Source organism: Cygnus olor, chromosome 2, assembly GCF_009769625.2.
Source record: "Cygnus olor isolate bCygOlo1 chromosome 2, bCygOlo1.pri.v2, whole genome shotgun sequence".
NCBI lineage: Eukaryota > Metazoa > Chordata > Aves > Anseriformes > Anatidae > Cygnus > Cygnus olor.
Window position 1 is genome coordinate 111,304,249 of NC_049170.1, and position 22,960 is coordinate 111,327,208.

At 35.9% G+C, this 22,960-nt stretch overlaps 1 protein-coding gene across 5 annotated transcripts in view; it reads left to right on the plus strand.

The window, feature by feature from the left end:
* The window catches only part of RBBP8 (RB binding protein 8, endonuclease), a 42,263-nt gene that overhangs the window by 14,679 nt on the left and 4,624 nt on the right, over positions 1-22,960 (plus strand). For all 5 annotated transcript variants that reach the window (XM_040547845.1, XM_040547841.1, XM_040547844.1 and 2 more), the window contains 14 exons: positions 2,773-2,868; positions 4,489-4,601; positions 5,320-5,395; positions 8,478-8,644; positions 10,109-10,210; positions 11,300-11,397; positions 12,058-12,185; positions 12,904-13,789; positions 13,875-14,001; positions 15,119-15,219; positions 16,901-17,012; positions 17,963-18,133; positions 18,743-18,812; positions 19,872-19,968. In XM_040547845.1, the coding sequence (XP_040403779.1) occupies positions 2,773-2,868; positions 4,489-4,601; positions 5,320-5,395; positions 8,478-8,644; positions 10,109-10,210; positions 11,300-11,397; positions 12,058-12,185; positions 12,904-13,789; positions 13,875-14,001; positions 15,119-15,219; positions 16,901-17,012; positions 17,963-18,133; positions 18,743-18,812; positions 19,872-19,968 (2,344 nt within the window). The remainder of the gene's footprint in view (positions 1-2,772; positions 2,869-4,488; positions 4,602-5,319; positions 5,396-8,477; positions 8,645-10,108; positions 10,211-11,299; positions 11,398-12,057; positions 12,186-12,903; positions 13,790-13,874; positions 14,002-15,118; positions 15,220-16,900; positions 17,013-17,962; positions 18,134-18,742; positions 18,813-19,871; positions 19,969-22,960) is intronic.

The window sequence follows — 22,960 nt, forward strand, 5'->3', positions numbered from 1 at the left end:
CTTACTGTGGTACCATGAGGATCCCCTGCATTTATGTAACGATTCACCACAGCAGGTTTTACAAATCCTGAGGGTACCTGTGTTGCTAACTCCCAGCTCCCCCCACTATGCACCTGCTCCTAAGGATCAAGGTTGGTCAACTTTTGTACTGCTTGTTGTTCAATTGAGCACTAGCATGCTACTACTACAGTATACGTTCTTTGCAGCTGCTCTTTAATTGTGAGTAAGAGTTGGTAAGTGATTTAAAAAATAAAAATGTAGCAGGAGAGTCCAACTGTTTATTTGGTCTGTTAGCAAATTTTTAGTCAATTGGAGCTATTAATTCATATGTGCTTTACCAAGACGTCAGGACGTATCATGGAATCTTGTCAGATCTTTCATTAAAGTCCAAGCAGCATACCTGTTTATATTTTAAAGATGCTTACTGAACATTGAGATTGGTAATGCAGTATCACAAGAAATACCTTTCTGTTACAGCGGATGGATGGATGGATGAGCCCTTAGGGTTATTAGATTACTTTTAGATAGCAAATATTTGGTGCTATGTTTTTAACTTACAGGTTAACATGTATTTTGGGGGGGGGGAGGGGAATGGATCGGTTTAACATCTTGTTATTTTTTATGTACAATTCACTAATCAAATAGCTATTTCATTTCTAATCTGAAAGGGTGAAAAGATCTCTTGCTGTTATTGTTAACTTGATCTGCTATGTCATGAGTTGCTTCTGTATCCTGAAAACCTTAAATTACTTGATTAATTTTCTAGATGCTGACTGTTATCGGTGATGTGACTGAACACGTAGCAAATGTTTTAATTATTGTTTGTTGGAATCTTTCTCCAATTACCACACTGTGGTAGTGTAGTGTAGTAGGTCTTGTTCTCCTGGATGCATCTGAATACCTAAGGTTTAAAGTTTCAGACTTTGTAATCAGCTGACAATGAGTGCCTTATATTGTACCCCAGTTCAGCACTGGAGCTAATGACTTGTAAATGCTAGGTCAGAGACTCTTCATTAAGAAGAGTGCCTCATAGTCTAAAATGTCTGTTAGGTTTATTGGCTGCACTGGCTTTAAAAAAAAAAAAAAGCCTTGTTTCTCCTGTCATTTTAATATCTTGGTGACGTTTTACAGGATTTAAGTGGAAGGAATGGAGTATTAGTGTATATTATGTATTTTTTACAAATAAATCAATGCCATGGAATAAGGTATGTCTTAAAGGCAGCTTGAGAAAAGATTTTAAAATTGAATAGGAGTATTAGTATTGAATATTAGGACTTCTGTAATTTTTGTAAACTGAAAAACATTGACTTTTTTTTGAAATAAGCATCAGAAAAATATAGACTTTTTTGCAGACTTTTCATTTTGCCATGGCCTGCCGTTACATGGTTAATGAACTGAAATAACAGAACTTCAACGCTTTCTTCTCATGTGAAAGTGTAAGTCTTAAATGGTCCATCACGCTGTGAACATTTAACCATTTTATATGTTATATAGGCAGTTGAAAAGGACGGCAGTGGTCTGGGTGGTAGTACAGAAAAAATACCCACTCTTAAATTTCAGAATTAATAAAATATATCTGGATTGTATACTGCAGGTCCTCCTGGTTGTCCCATTCACTTTATGGCCCATGATTATTACTTTTCTGTATTGCTATAATAATCATGTAATACCAGCAATATGCAAATGTGTTTGATTAAGATATTTTAAAGGGAGAGTTGTTTTGAAAGTAAATCTTTGTAAAAGAATTGTATCAACAAGTTAGTAAATATGTTTTCTTGTGTTTGTCCTTTGCTGTTTTTTGTCAGCCAATTTCATGGCTTTCTTAAATAATTAATCTCAGGCATGATGAAAACACCCACTTTCTTGGAATATACAAAGGATTCCATGGTAAAAAGAAGAGTTAGGAGTGAATTCTCAGAGCTTAGATACTGTTGTGTTGTATAGGTTCAGCTGCTGAGCTTCTTCTGAAAGTTAATTTGTAGAAAAATATCATGTGCTTGTTGCTTATACCTTGTGTGCATCCTGAAGAGATATTGTGGTCAGATGATAAATGTCAAGGGGAACTAAAGCTGAGAAGTTAATGTTACTAGTTTTTCTTAGCTATTCTGAGGAGTTGTTGTTCTTCATTAAGTAAACAGTCCTGTCTTGTAGAGAAGAAATTTTACCCAAGTTCTTCTATTTCTGAGATGTTTGGGAAGAGAGTTTGCTTCCCATTCATGTTCTGGAAATCCATGTTCTGTAGCCTGGGAATTGCTGCCCGAGGGATTAAACCTTTAATGGCTCTTGAGATTTGTTATAGCTTTACAAACTCGATGTGGTTTGCTGTGCTACAAGTTGCACTTGCTACTTGAAAAAAGAGCAGAATGACCTGGCTGCAAAGGCCCCCTGTTAGCTCCCTAACAGCTCAGCAAGACGGTGATTTAAGAAGCACTTGAGCTCACGTTTCCTGAAATGGTTGCTTGAATACTATTAGCTTTTATGCCTTGACTATCTTCAACTGAATATTCGTCCTGAGCAAAAATCAGATTTATAGAAGGTCAGCTCTAGTTGTAGAATTAGAAACTAGCTGCTACTTTTCTAACTCAGACGTCTCTAAATTACTATTCATCAGAAACATTTGTTTCATTTTTCTTCAACTTAGTATTTTTTGCTGATGATCAATCGAATTACCCAAGAGTATGAAAGAAACATACCAGAGATAATTCTCTATTGGAAAAAATAGAAGCTGTAACTTAAAGTTAGAGGTAACACTTTTTCTCTGTTTGATTTTAGGGATGCAGAGAGGCTTGAAGAGTTCTACACCAAGAATCAACAGCTCAGAGAACAGCAAAAGGCACTTCATGACACTATCAAGGTTCTAGAAGACAGGTGAACCAGTGTTTTTTAGCTCTGGGGTTTGTCGTGTTTTGTTCTTTCAGAGTATCTCTGTATACTTTGCAGGTTTGAATGTTTGGTTTTTGTAAATTAGTCATTTTCTAATACTCCAAATAGTGTGTTTCAAAGAAAAGTGTAGAATTTGAATTCTTCTGACTGAATTAAATTGTTATTTTGCTATTTTCTAAGTGCTTAGCATTTAGTTCAGTAAAGACGAACGGAAGTTAAACAGATCAGCCTGGGAGGCAGACAGATGCATTCTTTTTCATTCATTTTTTTTAGACATAAATTTGGTATCAGTCAAGAAATAGTACAAATACAAAACCCAAAGGTGAACTATACAATGTATTTTGAAACAAATGAAATAATTCACTAAGAAAACTTTCAGTTTTGGGGTCTTATTCCAGTTGTCTGCTTTATATTAAATTTAGTCATTGGTTCTGTCTCTTGCCACTGACTCAGCCATTCTGATCACCTTTTGACCTGTTCTGCCTTTCCTGTATCTGCTGCTGTTTAACCTGGTATAGCAAACCAAAACCAATTGACATGAAATTACAGTGCATTTTTCCATCTTCTAAAAAAAATGATACTTGTTTTTGGAACGTTTGTTAAATTTGCCTCTAATAGGCTCTTAGAAGCTTTCTGGGAACTGGAGATCATCTCATATGAAACTATTTTCTCACATTCCTGCATTACCACAAGTATCAGAGCTGCGATACTCAAAACATGCTTTTAGCTCTGCTTGTCTGTAAAAGGCACTAGGCATAAACTTGTAGCCAGGCAGGTAATAAACTTTCACTGTGAACAGGTAGAGACATTTGCATGGTGGATGGAATTTTCTAATCCCTTAGCAGATGAAATGCATGCTGGAAAACAAAAAAATAGTATTTAAAATTGCTTAATTCAGGGAGATGATAATAGTGTGTTTATTATGTAATCAGAAAAGCTAGCATGAAGAGGCATCTCAGTATTTTACCTTTTCTCTAATTCCATGATATTAAAATACTCATAAATCAAGATGGATTTTATTTCAAATATTAAACTGCATAATTGGAAATTTAGCTATTTTTTGCTTCATGTGCTAACAGCAGCAAAGCAGAACTCTTAACCAACTGGTATTTTGCCTTAGCAGGCAAAATAATCTGGCTTTCACTTTGGCAATACTAATGCTTTTTGCTGTGTACCACAAATAAATACTGTTTAGTTAACAACTGTAAAATGAACACACGTTTTACAGCATGAATGAATGTGTTGGGTAAGATGTACTGATTATTATGAGTCCTTTTCTGACCACAGATGAGCCTTAAACAACTGATCTAGACAAGCAGAGAAAGTGGAGGCGGCAATGCCTCAATGAGGCCTTTTGGATCCAGTTCTAAGTATTGGTGTCTAGATAAAGGATTTCACATATACTTGGTATTTGTTACAGACAGTAGTACGTGTAGGTACAGCTGTGTCTCCATATAAAGCTGCAGCACTTACTACTAAGTGGTGTTCTGCAGAGTTGTCAGAAATTTTCAAGTTTTCACTGTTCAAAAGGCCAGTTAAGTGTGGATATCTGTTTCACATATGGCAGTACTTTTATAAAGCTTTTTTCTCTTAATTTTATTGTAGATTAAGAGCAGGATTGTGTGATCGTTGTGCTGTAACTGAAGAACATATGAGAAAGAAACAGCAAGAGTTTGAAAATATCCGGCAGCAGAATCTTAAACTCATCACTGAGCTTAGTAAGTTTTGTCCACAAGTCTGAAGACAAAACAGTATGTTTTATGAACTCGTCCTTCATAAATTCCTGTAACTTGATAGAATTTATATATGGTATGCTTTTGTAAGTCCAAGAAGTTCGGTCAGGGGGTACTTAATTCTACAGTTGGAAAATAATGTAACACATACCAATTACTAATCATTTGAACCGCCTTCTTAGCTTAGATTGAAGTGCTAATACTGAAATTGGATTGACGTGGAAAATCTTACGCTGTAAGGTAGTCACTGGAGCTAAAATGTGGCTGCTTCCGTTTATTCCTAGAGTCAAGGCACAAAATGACTGATAGCTAGGTTTTCTAAGGAAACCCTGGCTTCAGAAGTAGCTGGTGATCACAAAATAAGTTCAAACAAAAGTTACCTGGGTCAAGCTTGTGTCCTGTGGCAATTTTTGTCTGTGGAGCTGAGTGAGCTATTCATTCCTCTTTACAATACGTGTATGCACATGGACAAAAGTAATTAATGATTGTGTGGAACTAATGTTGGGATCTAGTAGCTGTGAATCCTTTGCCATTTTTATCATTTTGTAACATTTTTAGTGATGAAAACTCATTTTGGTAAGCTGCAGAAGATATGTGGTATTAGGGTTTTAGAACTGATTCTATTTCCTTAGAAGACCGGAGAAAATGAGATCTGATACAATGTTACCACGTGTGAATTAATTTTGTTATACATTAATCGCAGTGAATGAAAAAAACAACTTGCAGGATGAAAATAAAAAGATAGCTGAACAGTTCCAGCAATTGCAGAAGGAATTGGAGTAAGTTTTGAGAATTGTTTTATTTTGTTTTTAATCTTGCTAGTAATGTCTGGGGATATAAATAGTAGCTTTTAAGTCTTTAAAACTTCATTTTGCTCTTTTCTAGTTGACTGGGAAAAGATAGCCGAATGCCACTTGATATTATAACAATGTAAAACTAGCATCTTTTTGTATTGCAGAATTGTTTGCTTTTTAACTGTGTAAATGCAAAGAGGTGGATAAATCTGTCGGAGAAATTCAGTTTGACTTCATGATTGCTCAGAATGATTCTGTTTGTTTGCAGTGCATAGGAAAACCTTACCTCATTCTTTTATTTTTCTGTAGACCCTTTAACAGTTGTTTCCTCTTACGGTAAGACTCTAGAAAAGTAGTTTTTCTAGTAGCCAGAGTCCCGGGATTTTTCAATATTTTTTTTTTTGAAATAAACTTCTGATAATCTTACAATTTAAAAAAAGAAAAAAAAAAACATACTTTGAAAGAAAGCCATAAAAATAGCTGCAAGTTGACTGTCAGATTGTTCTCTGGTATGCTGCCAAGAATGTACTGTATAATGTTGCAAGTAAAGTAAGCAAGTACTGTATGCTCTGTAAGGCAGAGGTTGTATTCTTTTCTTGTGTATCTGTGGTTTGATGTGAAATTTATCTCAATTTTGGCTATCTGTGAAGAAGTCACATATGTGGACAGGGGGAGCAGGATGGGATATATGGGCTTGTAAGGTTTTTTTGGCATATAATTTTTTACGTTCGTTAGAAAGTAACCTTGTTGTCAGAGTAAAACAGCTTAGAATACAGTTAGAAAGGCCTGTAGTTCTATTCCTTTTGTATTTCATTGTTTGTCTCCCACCTCTCACACCTTAATCATCCTATTCTTTTTCTGTATGCGCTTCATCGTTTTCAGAACATACTTGATAACACTGGAAGCATTCCTCTTCAAGACCAAGTAGTAACGAATTTCTATATGCTTTCACTATATAATTGTTTTTCAATAATGGGTCTGCTAAATATCTTGACAGCAGTTAGGAACAGGCATTATAAATATTAATTGATGCCAAACAGATCCATCCAAGTTTATTAGTTTGATCCTAGTCTTGCAACTTAGCTTCCAGTAAAAATCTCTGGCCACTGTAGGAGAGTTGAGAATGATCAATGTAACACCAAATTATTTGGTCACCATGTTAAGTGGATATCTAAATGAGTACCGAGTTGTGTGGATTAACTGATTTATCAAGGGTGGTTCTGTTGTTTGTAATATAGCCACCGCATTTGGTTGTTTCAGTAGAACTATCGGCCTGTTGCTTTATTTAGAATGAACAACTTAGATCAGTGTAACACCATCAAATAGGTACAAGGTAGCAGGTTGTTTCTAGTGCATAACATAAAATCAGGATTTTGCAATCCTATGTGTTCTGTTCCCGAGGCTTAATATTTTAAAAGAAAATCTAAGAGTCCTGTATAAAAGCGAACTTTCAGAAGAATTGCATTACCTGCTCCTTTATCAGATTAGAATTTCATTATCTATGGATGGAAAGAGCAAGGAGACTTCTACAAAAACATTTTCTGTAACCTCAAATAAATGCTTCCATAATTCAGAAATGATTTAATGCATATTTATGATGTATATATGGCAACTTCTTATTTCTTTTTTTTTTTTTGTGGTGGCATTTAAGAACCATCTCTTGGCTTGCATGGAACAATATTTAGGCAGGCTAATCTAATTTGTCATAATAGGCTGTGCCAGTAAATTTAAAGAGAACTCTGTCAGCTAACTTAAATTTGTGATGTAACTGGATTAATTCATTGTTTTACTGCATGTTTTGATCTGTTCCTTAAGATATTTTCAACAGATGGCACAGATTTCCAGTTATGGTATTTTCTGTGTAAATGTGCTAGAAAAGAGGAATTACAGAATTGCACAATAGGATACATCAAGATGTCAGAGAAGCAAGTAAATGCATCAATGTTTGTTTGACTAACATTCACAGTTAGTCATGGTAAAAAGCCTAACTTTGTAAAACTTTTTTTCTCCTTGTCTCAAGCCTTTTGACACCTTTTGACAGTTTTCCGTCCCATTATTAACTTATTTTATGTAAGATAGCATGGTTCATTTTAATGCGAACTGAAATATCCGTATCACCTCCTCTTCTCTTAGATGAAAACCTTACATCCTTCTCTTTATAGTTAGGAAATTATCTTTGGCCCATGTTTTCTCTTGAGAGTCGTAAGGAAAAGTGCTACCAAAGATGACCAAGCAGGCAGAGTTGGATTTCCTCATGCTTCTTTTGCTGCCTCTTCTGTTCTCCACAACCACCACCATATGACAGGGAGCGATGCCCTCATTAAATGCTAAACAAACTCTATTTATAAAGTTTATATAAAAATTGAAATTAATTTTTTTCTTGCTATGTCTAGATAGAGTTTTTGGAAAGAAAATACACAGTTAACATAATTTTTCTACACTGACTCTGCAATGTAGTGTTAGAGCTGACTGTGAGAGAAAAAGTTCTTAACTCATCGTGTTTTGCACTGCTTGCATTGCTGTTATGCGAGATTTACGTTGCTTTTCGTACTCCTCTGTGAGGTGAATGAGAGGTAACATCAAATGGTCTGGAGAGGGATTGTTTTTAGTGTCATGCTGTTCATTACTATTTAAAATAGTCTGAAAGCTTTTCTTTTGTATTTAAAGACGATTAGTATTCTGAGTTTATGGAGGAACTTCCATATTGAGGGACACACTAGTCCCTCCACCCCAGCATTTTTCATTAAAGTAGCATATGCTTCAGAGGGATGACCTAGCAACTCCACAGTTTGTTTTTTTTTCAGGGAAGAAGTTTTCTACGTGCAGTAGTTGGATGTTGACCTCAACTGTGAAGAGCAAGGGTTGTAGGCCATTCTTGGTTTTGATGGAGCAATTTTGAATTTGTTGTTAAAAGCTCTCTTGTAGTATTACTTTTTATGCACAGATGTTATTGGGATGGCTGTGTCTTCTAAATTGTTGCTTTCTTAAACTATATGATTGGCCTGCTTGCTAAAGCTCTTCATCTTGCTGACTCGGGTTTTGTTTGACCTCCTAATTTGGTCTCCAGGGAGCAAAAGCAACAAGCATTGGAATTAGAAGAAGGAGTCATTCCAGATTCTCCAGTTCTGACTTCGTTTTCTATGGTTAATCGTATGAGAAGGAAAAAAGAGAATAGGCATATCCGATACACAGAACATTCGCATCCAGATTTGGAACTTAAGGAGAGCAACAGTGGTAAGAGAGAGTATTATTAGTTCTTTAATACATTTTATTGCTTGCAAAAATATTTTTAAGGAAAGAAGACACCTACATTTGATTGCAAAGGGTAAAAACATTTTTTAAAAAGTCTCAGTAATTCTTTTGCATGTTTTTTGTTTTTGTTTTTTTTTCCATTTATGCAGTAATATGAGATAGTGGAAGAATGGTTTTAGCAGCAACTGTTTTATCAGCAGTGTGCTCAGAGCTTGTCTTAACCTCCTATTATTCTTCATCCACATCCACATGTAAATAGAACAGAGTTTTTCAGCCCATAATGCTTATTTAACTCCAAACTGACCAAAAAATCTGTTAGGGTTTGGTTTGTGTGTACAGCTACATCACCACCTAGTGGAGAGTGAAATAAATGTTTTGCCACATTGAGCAATTATCCTGCAATTAAATATTACTGAAACTGACAAATGTTTTAATTCTAGTAGCTACATGATCATTCTTTTTCTGGTACTAATGCTCAGTTTACATTTTGTGTCTAAGTCCAGAGGTATTGTGCACATTTAATTTCCAGACTTGCTTCTCTAATGTCACAGAAGTATTTTAACCAAATAATGTATTTTAACCATAACAAGTATTTTAATGAATGGCTTGTATTCTAATGATACACAGGAAGTACAATAAGCAATCCATGTGCTTTTAATGTATTAATTTATCTTCTGGAATAATAATAATAATAAAGTATTTTTTAAAATATGTGATTAGATCTAAATATAAGCCTTGACTAAAAGCTTTGCAAGAATAGAAGTAGTACAACTATGGGGTGAAGAGGGTGGATTGGTTATTAGCCCCTTTTATTTTAGGGATCTATGTTTGGCGCTGTGAAGTTTACCCTTTCTAAACATGCCTACTTCTGTACTTTTTGAGTTTAAAAAAACAACAACACTTGAGCTACTAAATTAAAATGTGTTTGAAACAGTGTAAATACCTATCTCAGTTAATGAACAGCTAAGGAAAACTAGTGGTGTCCAGATGGAAAGGACAACATGGCAAAAACAAAATTGTTCATGATTCAAATCTCATGTTTTTCACTTTTTCATTACCTTAGCTGATGCAAAAATTTACCATCTTGGACAATTTACTCTTCAATAGTTTGATGCTGTGTTAACAGGTGAAGTATAGATCAAATACCTAGTGCTTATGCAGTTTGTGTAGACAGTGATGTAATTGTGTCAGCATTACGTTAGAGCTGACTGACTGGGGACACTTCAGTGAGACAAAGTTTTAATATGAAATATTTGTATCGCTCTGACAAATCAGTCACCTTAAAATAAAAATAAGCAGATGTGCTTAGATGAATGGACCTACTGACATACTAAAATTCATGTTTAAATGCTGTTGAGATCAGGATCACGGTCTGCGTCTACACATAACTGTCGGAACAGAATATCGAATTTCACCGTGTGATAATGTTTATACAACTTTTCCTAGAGTTTGGAAAAATTCCACTCTATTCCACACAAGTGAACAGTCACCATGGAGAAGAGATACTAGTGGCAGACACCTGTGATCCACAACTGTCCCCTATACCAAGTAAGTGTATTGACAGATTTTGTACTAATTCTATTCAAAATAAGGAGAAAATATTGTAAAACTGAAGGGTCATCAACAACTGAGATTCAGTTCACGGTCCTTCTCTTAAACAAAGTTATGTTTAGTCACAACTGCTTCTGGGCTGCCTGTCCTGTAATGCCTATCTCTATGCCACTAGATGTGTGATCTGGTGGCATAGTGTTAGGGCTTAGAGTCAAGAAATAAAAAGAAGCTCAGTGCAGCTCTTACTGCTGATTTCTTTTGTTTTGGTCAACTCATCCAATTGTCTTATGTTGGATTTTTCAACTATAAGATAAAATGCTCTGAGAATTGCATTTAGTCTGAAGTGAGTATATAAAATTTAGAAGTGATTGTTAATTATTCCCTTTTCTATAATTGTAAATTGGTATAAGTCTTTAAGTCTTTCTGCATAAACAGTTCTTTGACCAGAACTTTCTATATCCCTGATTTTTTTTTTTTCCTATGAAGTATTTAACTATAGATGACAGTCGGTGTTTTGGAATTGCTCACGTAGGTCAGAGTTGTCATACTCTACTTGTTTTAATTTCACATCATATTATTACTTCACCCCAGTTAAGTAAACTGAATAATGTTAAACCCCTGAAAGAAGGGAAAGTCATCTCTTTTATTTTCTTGATAAAAACACAAGAATAATAACGAGAAGTGTCACCTTGGAAATATACTGCACAGTCATTTTACTATAAATATTCAGTTTTACTATTCTACATGCTACTCTCAAACTGCTCCTGCCCTGGACTGCGAATTTGAAATGTAACCTCTACAAAAAATTCTTTTGTATTTTAATTTCGGGGTACCGTACCCAAATAGGAAGCATATTTGTCTGTAAAAATGCAGTTTGCCCTTGGCGTAAATTCTTTTTTTTTGCCCCTCTGCTCCACTCACCACTTCCAGATACAATTTTATCTAATACAGCTCAAATTATTTCCATAATGATCAGATTTTAATTTGTGATCTTTTTTGTTCTGAGTTTGTACCACCTGTGTAAGTGGAATAAGATCGTATAACATGTATGTAACTCATTAAGTGAGCTTCTTTCTACTTATAAAGGTAAATCAAGGATGGGAGGCTATCCTGTTCCAAAGCCATCTTTTAACTTGGCTGCAGTTGTTGCAGAAACAATTGGACTTGCTGTTCAGGATGAATCTGTAAGTACTATTCCCAGATTTCTCATGGAATCAACTTTTGTTGCCAGTTGTTTGAAAACAGTATTTTTCTCTTTTGCATTAAAATTCTGCAGAAGTATTCGAAGTTCCAGTAAGTTCACTCTAGTTTACTTTTGCTTACCTACCAAAGAATTTCTGTAGCAAGAGCAGATGTAACTGAGCTGACATGTCTGGCGGCTGGGGAAGTGGGAGGGTCATGGTTCCTGCCATGTACACATCTTTTAAATTTGACAAGGACAGTGGAGTAAATCCTTGGGTCTGCCAACCTCTGTGCAGCAATGAAGTCTAACGCACTAAAAAAATTTACTTGGTGATGAGACTGGTGACTCAGGTGAGACTGTTTAACAATTTTTGCTTGGTAAGTAAGGTGAAGATGATGGTATACAGACAATTTGTTTTCTTAGACAAAATATGTCTGTGTGCACATTTGCATAAGTGAATTTTTGATTTTCCTTAAAATTTCTTTAAAAATCACTGGTGAAAATTTTCTCTTTTTCTCAAATTGTTGCTTTTTCAAAGTTAGGAATAGTTCTGTTTGAATGGGACTTAGGAGTATTTATGCGCAAACCTAGCATATGTATAAATTTTAACTCCAATAACTTCTCACGCTTCTGTTCTTTGTTTTCCTTCACCACTTGCAAGGAGTCCCAGTCTGTATTGAATTCTCCCCGCACTAATACTGTTGTGAACCAAGCTCCAGAGAGCGTGCAGTCTGAAGACTCAAGACAACATCCAGCTTCTGAATCAAGAAATGATGACAACAGTTTAGGGTGTGTTTCCACTCGTTAATAATAATGTTGTTTTAAACAGCAGTTTGCTTTAAAGCTACAGACACAGAATTAAGTATTTTCATATTATATGGGTTTCTTTCAAGTAAATAAGTTGTTATTTGGAACTGATAAAATACAAAACTGTGGACTTTCCTCTCAAACTTCTGATACAGGCTTTCTATGTACGCACTCCCTCCCTGAATTATTTCTTTTATGTTTTACTGTTCACAAGTAAAAAAGAGTACTTAAAAAAAAAAAAAGACTTGCAGATTTTTCCTTCACTTGCAGAAGCTTTGAGAATCTGTTGTCATGGTTATAAGATCTGTACAAGAACCTAGATAGGCTGCTTTCACAACCATTCCCACTTTCTTCCATTTCACTGCATTGAAAGGTAGGCAGCCCTTTGGTAGGAGAGATTCCTGGGTAGACTTAATTCTGTCCTTGGTTCTCAATTGAATGTGGAACAAAACTTCTCATCGTGCTAAAATGAAGGACAAGGCCTGTGTTTTACTTGCCTTTTACATCATTAAATGCAACAAAAATTTCCCTTTTCTTTTTCCTTCTGTTTTCAGTTGATGCTAGTTAATAATTTCAGTTAATACTCTAACAGCTTCAGTGCAGAACATTGATAGGAAATGTATAGTTTTTGTATGTCCCTCTTTCTTCCCCCAACCCCCTGCATACACCAGAAAATTATTTAATTTCTTACTGTATTCAGTTTTTTAGATGCATCTCAGAATACTCCACCGCATGTTGACTGGGATTCTCAGGTAGCTTCTCCTGTTTTTGGAGCTTCTAGCAACATGAAGAACAACTCAAGTACATGTCATACCCCTTGTATTTTAGATTCAGGATTGAAGCCTAATGTCAAAACCAACCTCTTCAACAATCCTTCCAGTTCTAGATCTCATAAAAGCAGATCAAAATCTGAAGATGTTGCTTTTGTCGCGCCACTGAATCTTGGAACTGAAATCAGCTCAGTTATCAGCCAGGCCTCTATCAACAGGCAAATTGTTGTGAAAAAGAATGCTAATGAGGCTGTAACTTGTGTTGGAAACACTTGTGCAGCTAAAAATGAGGTGATCAAGAGTGATTTCCTTCTCGTACACCAGAAGCAGCAAGAAGGCAGGTGTGCTAAGAGAAAGAAAGTTGAAGACGAGCATGCATTTAGCTGTGAAAAAACATCTTTCAACAAAGAGAACTCTGTACCCTTTCAATCAGATATTCAGCATGTTAATGGGGAGCATACGGTTGATAAGCCCTTGGATTTGTCTGATCGCTTCTCTGCAGTTCGTTGTCAAGAGAAAAAACAAGGGAGTGAGGAGACCTGTAAAAATAGACTGAAACAGGTGACTCTGCATGATGTTTTTTCACAGCTAAGGAAGCCCCTTCCTGAGGGTCCACCATCTATTCAGAATGCCAACAACGAGAGCTCTTCGTTTGGCAGAGATTTACAAGAGGAACCCTACGTACAAGAGGCAATGCTGGGAAAAACATTCCCGGATAAGAAAAACCAGATCCAAATGAAAGAAGAAATCCCTCCCTTCAAAATTGCACCACTGCCAAGTACCGTAGACACAGAGCAACTTTTTGATGATGTAAAGGTATATTTTTCTGACTTTTTTTCCTTCTCCTTTGAAATGCTTTGTTTAAGTTTTGGGAAATAGTAAAATTGCAATATGTTGTTAGGTTCCCAGTGGCCATGTACCAAACAGAAAGAAAACAAGAACAGGACATGGAGAGTCTGAACCAGCATCTGTGCTTCAACCAAACCCTTGTAGACTATCAAAAAACAAAGCAGTACAAAACGAACAAGGTAACCTAACAAAAATGTTCCTTTTATTCCCTAACCCTGCCAGCCTATGCTGTGGTTGAATACAATTCTTTGTATCTTCTTTTCTCCCACATTAATAACTTCCTCTGTTCTGCCTCCAGTTTAGTCTCATTCTATTCAGCACTTCTCAAGATCACCTTCAGCTTTTCAACCTGTATCATAATTTACTGTATTTCATAAAGTTTTTCTTTTTCTTCTTCCTCCCCTGTATAATGAATGTATCATCTGGATTCAGCCGTAAACTCAACAAGTTAGGAAACCTTTTTTTCCTCAGTTATTTAGTATCGTTATTGCTGCACGCAGTGTCTTACTGCAGCATGTGAATAACAGATACTGAAATTAAATCTCAGGAAGTTTGAGTTCAACCTATCTACATCAGATGTTTGAAAAGTGTCCGTAAGTATAATAATGAGCCATCGTGTCTTTCAAGATTCCCAATGACCTATTAGTGCCTTTAATAATGAACAGATTTGTCAGATATTTTCTTTAGAAGTTATTTTCTTTCCCGTAACTGATTCCAGTCTAAAATTTGTATTTTTATAACTGGGATTGTCTCAGTGTTCCTTAGCTAAGATGTTATGCTGCATACTCTATGTAGAAATATTTGCATTTTAAGGTTAAAAAATCTTTAAGCAGTTGGTGTTGTCATGTAGCTTGTAATCTAGACCTCTAGTTCACAAATCAGGAGGAGCCAGCTCTGGAACCATTGTTCCAGACACTTCTCTACACGTGCGGTCTAAGACTCAATTTCTGTATTCTTACTGATCTAATATTCTCTATCCAATTTTAATATCATTTGATTTGCACAGTACAGAGATTTTACCTGCAAGAGTATTTAAGTACATGTTAAGTACAATGTACAAACACAGAGGCGTGGTGTCCTCCCTGAATATGACAAAAAACTTAAGATGTATTTCTGAATCTTCAAATAAAATTATTTACACCAAATGAGTATGTTTACTATCTGAGAAAAATCAGTCCCTAAAACCAAAGATGAATTGATGAAGAGAAAGCCAACTTGTGTTTTAGATACTATCAGATGCTGTTTCCAGAGTTTTAATTCTGATCATTTGTTTCTTTTGTCATATTCTGTGTCCAGACCTGAAAGATAAAACTTCCTTAGAAAAACTTCAGTGGAGCATAGACCCAGGAGCTGACCTTTCACAGTACAAAATGGACGTTACTGTGATTGATACAAAGGTAAATTATCAGTTCTGCACCAAGTCAGCATGTTCCGTAATATTGGGAAAAAAAGCCTCTAGAAGTAACGATGACACAAAACGGTAAAGTAGCTGATGCACCGCAGTGCTGTGAGGCCATTCAGAGGGGCCTGGAGAGTTGGGCAGTGAGGAACCTCGTGAAGTTCAACAAAGGCAAGTGCAGGGCCCTGCGCCTAGGGAGGAATAACCCCGTGTACCACAACAGGCTGGGGGCTGACCTGCTGGAGAGCAGCTCTGCGGAGAAGGACCTGGGGGTCCTGGTGGACAGCAGGCTGACCATGAGCCAGCAGTGTGCCCTTGTGGCCAAGAAGGCCAATGGTGTCCTGGGGTGCATTTGGAAGTGTGTTGCCGGCAGGTCGATGGAGGGGATCCTGTCCCTCTGCTCAGCACTGGTGAGGCCACACCTGAAGTGCTGGGTCCAGTTCTGGGCTCCCTGGTACAAGAGGGACACGGAGATACTGGAGCGAGTTCAGAGGAGGGCTAGGAAGATGATTATTGAACTGGAGCACCTATCATACAAGGAGAGGCTGAGAGAGCTGGGCCTGTTTAGCCTGGAGAAAAGACAACAGAGGGAATCTTATCAATGTGTATAAATATCGGGAGGGAGGGTGTCAAGAGGATGGGGCCAGACTAGACTCTTCAGTGGTGCCCAGCAACAGGACAAGAGGCAAGGGGCACAAATGAAAACGTAGGAAGCTCCAGCTGAATATGAGAAAACACTTCTTTACTGTGAGGGTAACAGAGCTCTGGTACAGCTTGCCCAGTCTCCTGCTTTGGGGATATTCAAAACCTGCCTGGATGGGATCCTGTACAACGTGCTCCAGGTGACCCTGCTTGGCAGGGGAGTTGGACCAGATGATCTCCAGAGGTCCCTTCCGACCTCAGCCATTCTGTGATTCTGTACTATCATTAACTGTATTCTGGGCAGTCCAAAACCACTTGCTAACAAAAATCCTTTGCTCCTTTGATATTTGTTTGCACTCCTAAAATGTTTGTTTATGCATAGTACAGTACAGTTATCCTAAAACATTTCATCTGTCTTGTATTTGATAAACTTTGCCATGTGGTATTCAGTATGAAATTGATGGTCTTGAGGGTATTTAGGTGTTTATTTTAAGACAAAAAAATGTTTTAAATCTCATAATTTTTCCATTGAAAGCATTCTTGGTGACATATCTTTATGTTAAGTAATGGAAGATATATAGATCATGACTGCTATCCTTCTTTGATTTGGGGGCATGTTGTTTATTAGAATTAATGGGATCACTGAGAATTTTCCTGAACTTTGTTTGCTTTGTCTAGCTTAAGAGCTATCATAAAGTGTTTTGAATTGAGATTGACTATTTTGAAAATAGTCGGTGTTTTATTGATACTTTTTTTTTTCCTTTGTAGAATTTTAACATGAAAACTTTAAGGAATTTCTTGTCTATCAAGTAATGTTATTCACCCAATGTATCCTTCCCATTTCAATTTCAAAACGAGTTATTCTCTTATCTAGATTTTACATCTTTATCTTGAATACATTACTGCAGAAAAAAATACCAGGGTGTTCAAAAGTTTTCAGTAATGGTTATGAAAGGATTTTATATACACAGCAATGATAATGACTATACCAGTTGCTTCTGACTCCAGTTATCGTGTTTCCTTATTTTTTTATTCAGGATGGTTCTCAGTCAAGAATTGGAGGGGAAGTTGATATGGATTATACATATGTTAGCGAAAGTGTACTATTAAAAATGAAAAATCAAGAGCAAAACCAGGAAAGCAGTCCAAGTAAGACTTTTTTTTCTTCTTTGGTTCGCTTTTTGTGAAGCAGCAAAGAATAAAGGATATTTTTTCCCCATGTGTGATTAGATAATAGGAAATGGTTTACAGCAAAAGACACGTATTTATTTTTCAGTTCACAGAGATCAGTCTGTTTCCTAATAGAATCGATGGTGTCTGTTCATTTTAGCTTACATTGTGTAAATAAGGTTTGTTCTGAGACAAAGCTAGTACCGTGCTTTTATATTGTTTAAGACGTTAAATACTTTCCATGTTCTGACCTGTAATGAACATGCTTACAACTAAGAGCTTTGAAAGTTTGCCATGGAATCATATCAGGATTTCTATGACCAATTTCTAAGACCAGTTTCATTTTTAATGGTATACAAGTAGAACTAGTGTATTTAAAATAAATCCAGGTGTATTTATATCACATGTAATGTATGGTAAGTGGTGAATCATGGCTGCAGGGCAGTGACTTTCAACAGTGGTTGTGGATTTTTTGGAGGGGGGCCACAGTGTTTTGGGTTATTGTTTTTTGGGGTGGAGTTTATTTTTTTTTCTTTGTTTCTATTTTAAGCTGTTGCAACTTGATCACATTTACGTAATTTATTTCCTACATAAAGAAAATATTTCCTTCTGCTTGGATTAAGCCGGAATTACAACAACAAAAATCTCATCTATGTACTTCTAAGGTTAGAGGTATATCAAAGAGATTCAGCAATTAATCAAAGTTTAGAAATGGAGTCAAGATATCTTCATGAAAAATTTGAGTTTTGTACACATTTAAAAGACTCGTGGAAAGGTTGCAGAAAGAATAAATGTGTCAGTATTGTTAAGTTAATCACTACTGGAGTTGGAAGTGGATGCTAATTCTTGATATCCATTCAGTCAAAATATGCTTTCTTAAATTGCTGAGAGACTGATTTGGATGTTCATTATGTTGTTTTTTATAATAGGAGGAGAAAAAAAAATGAATGATACCATAACAGAAATGTTTGATCGGACAGATGTTGAAGAATATGAATCATGCCTACCAGAAGATGGTCTTCCTGCATGTGATGAAAAAGAAACTCTTCATGAAGAAGAGCAGGATAAAGGAATAACAGTAGCAACCAAGAAACTAAAGAGTGGGATATAATTTTTTTTGTCTTTATTAGACTGATCAAACGACAAGAGTTGATTTGAAGTCAGGCTTTGTTCTGTAGGAACAAATATGCCGAATAAACTCTGAGTTCATTTTTTGTAAGTTCACGGAGGACTGTAATGACATAACAAACCAACCTGAAAATTATGTTGTTGGTTGGTTTATATTGCATGCACACAAATATGGGAGATGTAATGGAAGATGACATAGAAGCCGTACGGTGAGGTGACTCTTAAAGGAATCACCAGTTTTTGGCTGTAGATTATGACTGTAATTGCTTGCTTCCTTTGTTTCCCTGCCTATATTGAGATTTCTCAATATTTTGTATTTTAAGCAACCTTTCCTTTGCAATTCTGCTCATCTTCTTTGTTTGTCCATTCCTCTTTTCCTTCTTCTCCAGTAATGCTTTTTGATCCCTGGTTCAATTCTATATTATTTCTACTTTTTCTTTGAATCTGCCGCCTCAGAGCAGCATGCACATGGCATTTTTATATTTCTTAATAATTTCCAGCAAATCGTTTTGCAGACGTTTCTCTAGGCAGTCTGTTAACCTTATGTGACGTGTATTTTTTTTCTTCATGTATATTTACAGAACATGAGGATAAACAAGATAAAGCTAAACAAAAAGCTTTTGTGGAGCCATATTTCAAAAGTGATGAAAGGTAATTTGCCTAATAAAAATAGAAATAAAAGTAGCTTGTTTAATACAGGCATTTTAAGGCTCTTTATTTCCTCCCTACAGAGAATGTTTTCTTCCATAAAACAAACCTGTTTGTACGTAGCTTACTAGCAGCTGAAGATGCACGGGTAAAACACAGTAAATTAGATAAAAGCATTAGATAAAAGCTGAAGGGGGGATACGACTAAACACACTGAGAGGCATTTATATCCTAATTGCTGAAATGAAAGGAATGATATTTCTGCTTTTTATAATCCTGTTGAATGAAGCATTTTGTATTCCATGCAGTTTCCTATAGGCAAGTAGCCATGCACGAGTTTATCATCAAAGAGTCTAGGGGTGGCTTGTACAAATAAAAACTTCCATATCTCTGGCTTTTTTTTCCCCTTCCTCTAGGCAATAAATGAGGAATTGTAAGCAACTGTACCTCTTAGTGCTTCCTCTGTTGCCTTTCTGCCTAATCATCATTGGTAGTGTGAATCTTCATTTCCTAATGATATTATGGCCTTCAGTTAAGTAGTTATTGGCTTTTCCTTTTTTAACACCTCAGCGTGTTTTCTTTGTAGAGGAAGATTTGTTTAGTGTTTTCTGGTTTTGAAAAAGAGCACATTGGTTAAAAAACTAAGTAAATCTATTCAGTGCTTGAACCAGAACATATATTCCTCCTTCAGAAATCAGAGTAAAAACTTGTGTCCCAGACAAAATATGTATTCTTCAGAAGATGTATTTTTTGAGTAATTTACATCAAGTTACTTACTTTCACTTGATGAAAAGTCATAAAAATCTGAGACACATCTGGAGGTATGGATCCTAAACTAAGGATCATAATATATTTTAAAAACCTTGGGACTGTTTTCCTTACAAAAATAATTTTATTCAGATATGAAATGCAATGTGTTTGGGTTTGTAGATATTTTGTGATTTTTTTTTTCTTTTCTTGAAACTCTCCATTATTGTATTCTAAAAAAATAAACACGAGAAATTCCTCAGACATACAGAGGAAATGAATGTACAATCATATGAAAATATTTTTGCTTTTCAGAAAGAATACAGTGTTGGATTTTCCTCATATTGAGGTTATTAGGAAGAAAGAAGAAAGAAGAAAATTGCCTGGCCATACTTGTAAGGAATGTGAAATAGTAAGTACTGCTCTGAATTTTGGTCTTCCAGCTCTTCTGCTATCTAAGTTAGGAAGTGCTATTGAAATTATGAGTCTGGTTGTCATCTTCAGTGCACAAGTGAGCAAAAAATTGTCCACCAAAGCTGTTTGTCAAGTTGTATTGTTGTGGTTTTTTTAACTGTAGCAACTGCATGTAACTTTTTTTTTTATGCCTGTATGAAGCTAGAAACTTCTCACAGTATAGTTCCATCCTGTGGAACCAGTTTTTGTTAATAAAAGAATACATTAGCTAGTCAAAGAATGACTTTAAGTTTCTGTAGTTCAACAAAATCTACTGAAATTCACAGGTACTGGAATAAGTATGTTCTGTTTCCTGTTGTACCCATATGTCCTGATTTCTGTTTTGTTTCTTGTTTTCTGAGGGGTCCGTGTTTTCAGACAGGTAAACCAGCATAGGTGCCAATGTAAATATAAATACAAATGTTTAAAAAAATATTTGCCTTAGCAGGGAAAAAGTGTGAGATTTTAGGTTTTTCCATTCGTAAGTTTTCCCTTCCTTTAAAATTACTGAACTGCTTTCAGATACTTTGTATAAAGATAAAATATTGACATAGTTACATGTATAGTAGGGTTATTTGGTAATGTATTTGGTTACAGTAGACCTTCAGGCTAGAGTTAATTAGGCAATGATCTAATAAGTAAACATTCTGCAAGTGTGAATTATACCTGGAGTCTTTTCATATCATTTCCACGCCTATATAGAACCAACATTTTTCATAGATTCTCCTGCTGTTCACTTTATAGTTACATTTACTTAGCTGAAGAAACTTCAAAATTCAAAAGCGGAGTGCATTTTGGACAAAAATATATTCCTGAAAAATATCTTTGGTAAAACTCATTAAATACAAATAATTAAGTTTTACAGTCAACTTATAAATACCATTTTCCCAAAAAAAGTGTTTAATTTAGATAGTTTGAAAGAAAACTGGATGCTGAAGGGATGGGGAAATTAAAAAATAATTAAAAAAAAAAAAAAAAAAAGAACCCACAAAACAACAACAACTTTAGCCTATTTTTTTGGGCTTAGAGACACCTGTTAACTGTTTCAATTTCCTGTATCTGTAAGCTATAGATCAGCCAATCCAGTTCTTGTTACTTCCTGGTATGTTAATTAGAATGGTAACTTTGCAAACAGTAACAGCTTCGATTTTTACAATGTTAGGTTTCTACATCAAACTTCAGAAAACATTTTTTTAGTCTAGGCCATTCAAGATGAATGTGAACATGTGTAATGCTTGGCTGTATCACTGTACCATAATAAAACTACCTTGAAATTAAATGCCTATGAAAAAAGGAGTATTAGATGAAGCATAAATGATGTTTTAGAAAAGTCTAGGCTTATTAATCACAAGGTTTTGAAAAGTTTGTGAAGTCTGAGGAAATGTTTAGGGAAGGGGTAAAAATCAGTAAATTGTTTCGGCCGTGTGCTACAAGCAGTATGTGAGTGGGAGGGATTACCTGTCCTTCTGAGCTGATGTGAGAGATTTCACTTCTGTTTGTGCCTTGGCAAAGCGTTACTTAAGTCCTTTAAGTCCTCATCGCACAATGTGGTGGAAGCATCTCACTCACTTCGCAGCGTAAAACATGTGATACGATGTCTTGCCTTGTTATGATGACTTGGTGATGAGATCAGAGAAAGACTGTGTGGAGGAGTCGCTGCTTGTAGTTTGTAAAAGTAACGTTTGTAAGTGTGATTAAGTCTAGCTACACTTCTAAGCAGGAGAATCAGTCAGATATTTTTATATAAATTTAAGTTACAGAAATGACTAAGTAACTACTAAACTGATGACTAGCATTTGAAAGATTTGTTCTCTTTTTGAGACTGCAAATAAAGGTGGAGCTCTGTAAAGAATTCTTTCATGATGAAGGTACTGCAGGATGAGATTTTTTCTTTTCATATGTAGAAAAACCTAGCTTAAATGTTCTATGAGGACTGCAGATGCCGTGGATAGTGATCTCAATCTAGAAAACAGCAGACTTCTTTTTTCTGTAGAGCAGACACATACATAACTTTCATTCTATGCCAACTGCAATACAAAGTAAAGTAAAAAGGGGAAAAAAAGTTGCTCTCAACTTTCTTTTGAATGCACACTTAGCTTGATTGTGTTTTTTTCATTTTTGTTTCCTCAAAAATTCTGCTGTATTTTTCATTGTTTGATCCACAAATATTCCCTTGTAATCATAAACTTTTAACCCCTCCCTTTCCCAGTGCAGTACACTGCAGATTTTTAGTGGGCTGTTTCTAAAATTCCAACTCTTTAAAGGACAAACATAAGGTGTACTGCTAATTGTCCTTAAATAAGACTCAGCTAATAATCTATTTGGTTTGCACAGATACCGTAGAATTTGCACAATTAGTTTTGTTGACTCTCTCACCATGTCATTTCTTAAGTTTTTATCCTTGAATGTTGATGTGTACTAGATGATTGCCTGTTCCTCTTTTTTCATTAGTCTCTAGATCTTTAAGTGAGTGGCAGGCATTTTTCCATCTGGGTCTCTGAAGTCCATCTAAGTAACCGTGGCCTCACTTCATCTGACTCGATTCCTGAACTGTTGATAATCCAGTTGAGTTCTGGTCTTGGCTGTAGGCTTTTTGATGTTTAAGGAAACCTTGTATCAGACAGTGACAAACTCAGTTTCTCCAAATTCAGGGACTAAAAGGGCTGTGCTGTTGGAAGTGTTGGAGCAGGCCAGGTTTAGTGTATGATATGCTCTGAAGAACTTTTTACTATGGTCTCATCACCACTCCTGAGTATTTCCTATGGCAGTGGCAGTCCATTTTGCCGTACGTACAAGGACTTTGTCGGAGACAGAACAGTAATCTGAAATTTTGGGTACAACCTATTAATGACCTGAATCTCTCTGATCTTGACCAGGAAACCCACATGTTACTAGATTAGCTTCCTGTACTAATGAGGGCTTTTAGAGCAGAATATGTTCTGGTGCCACTG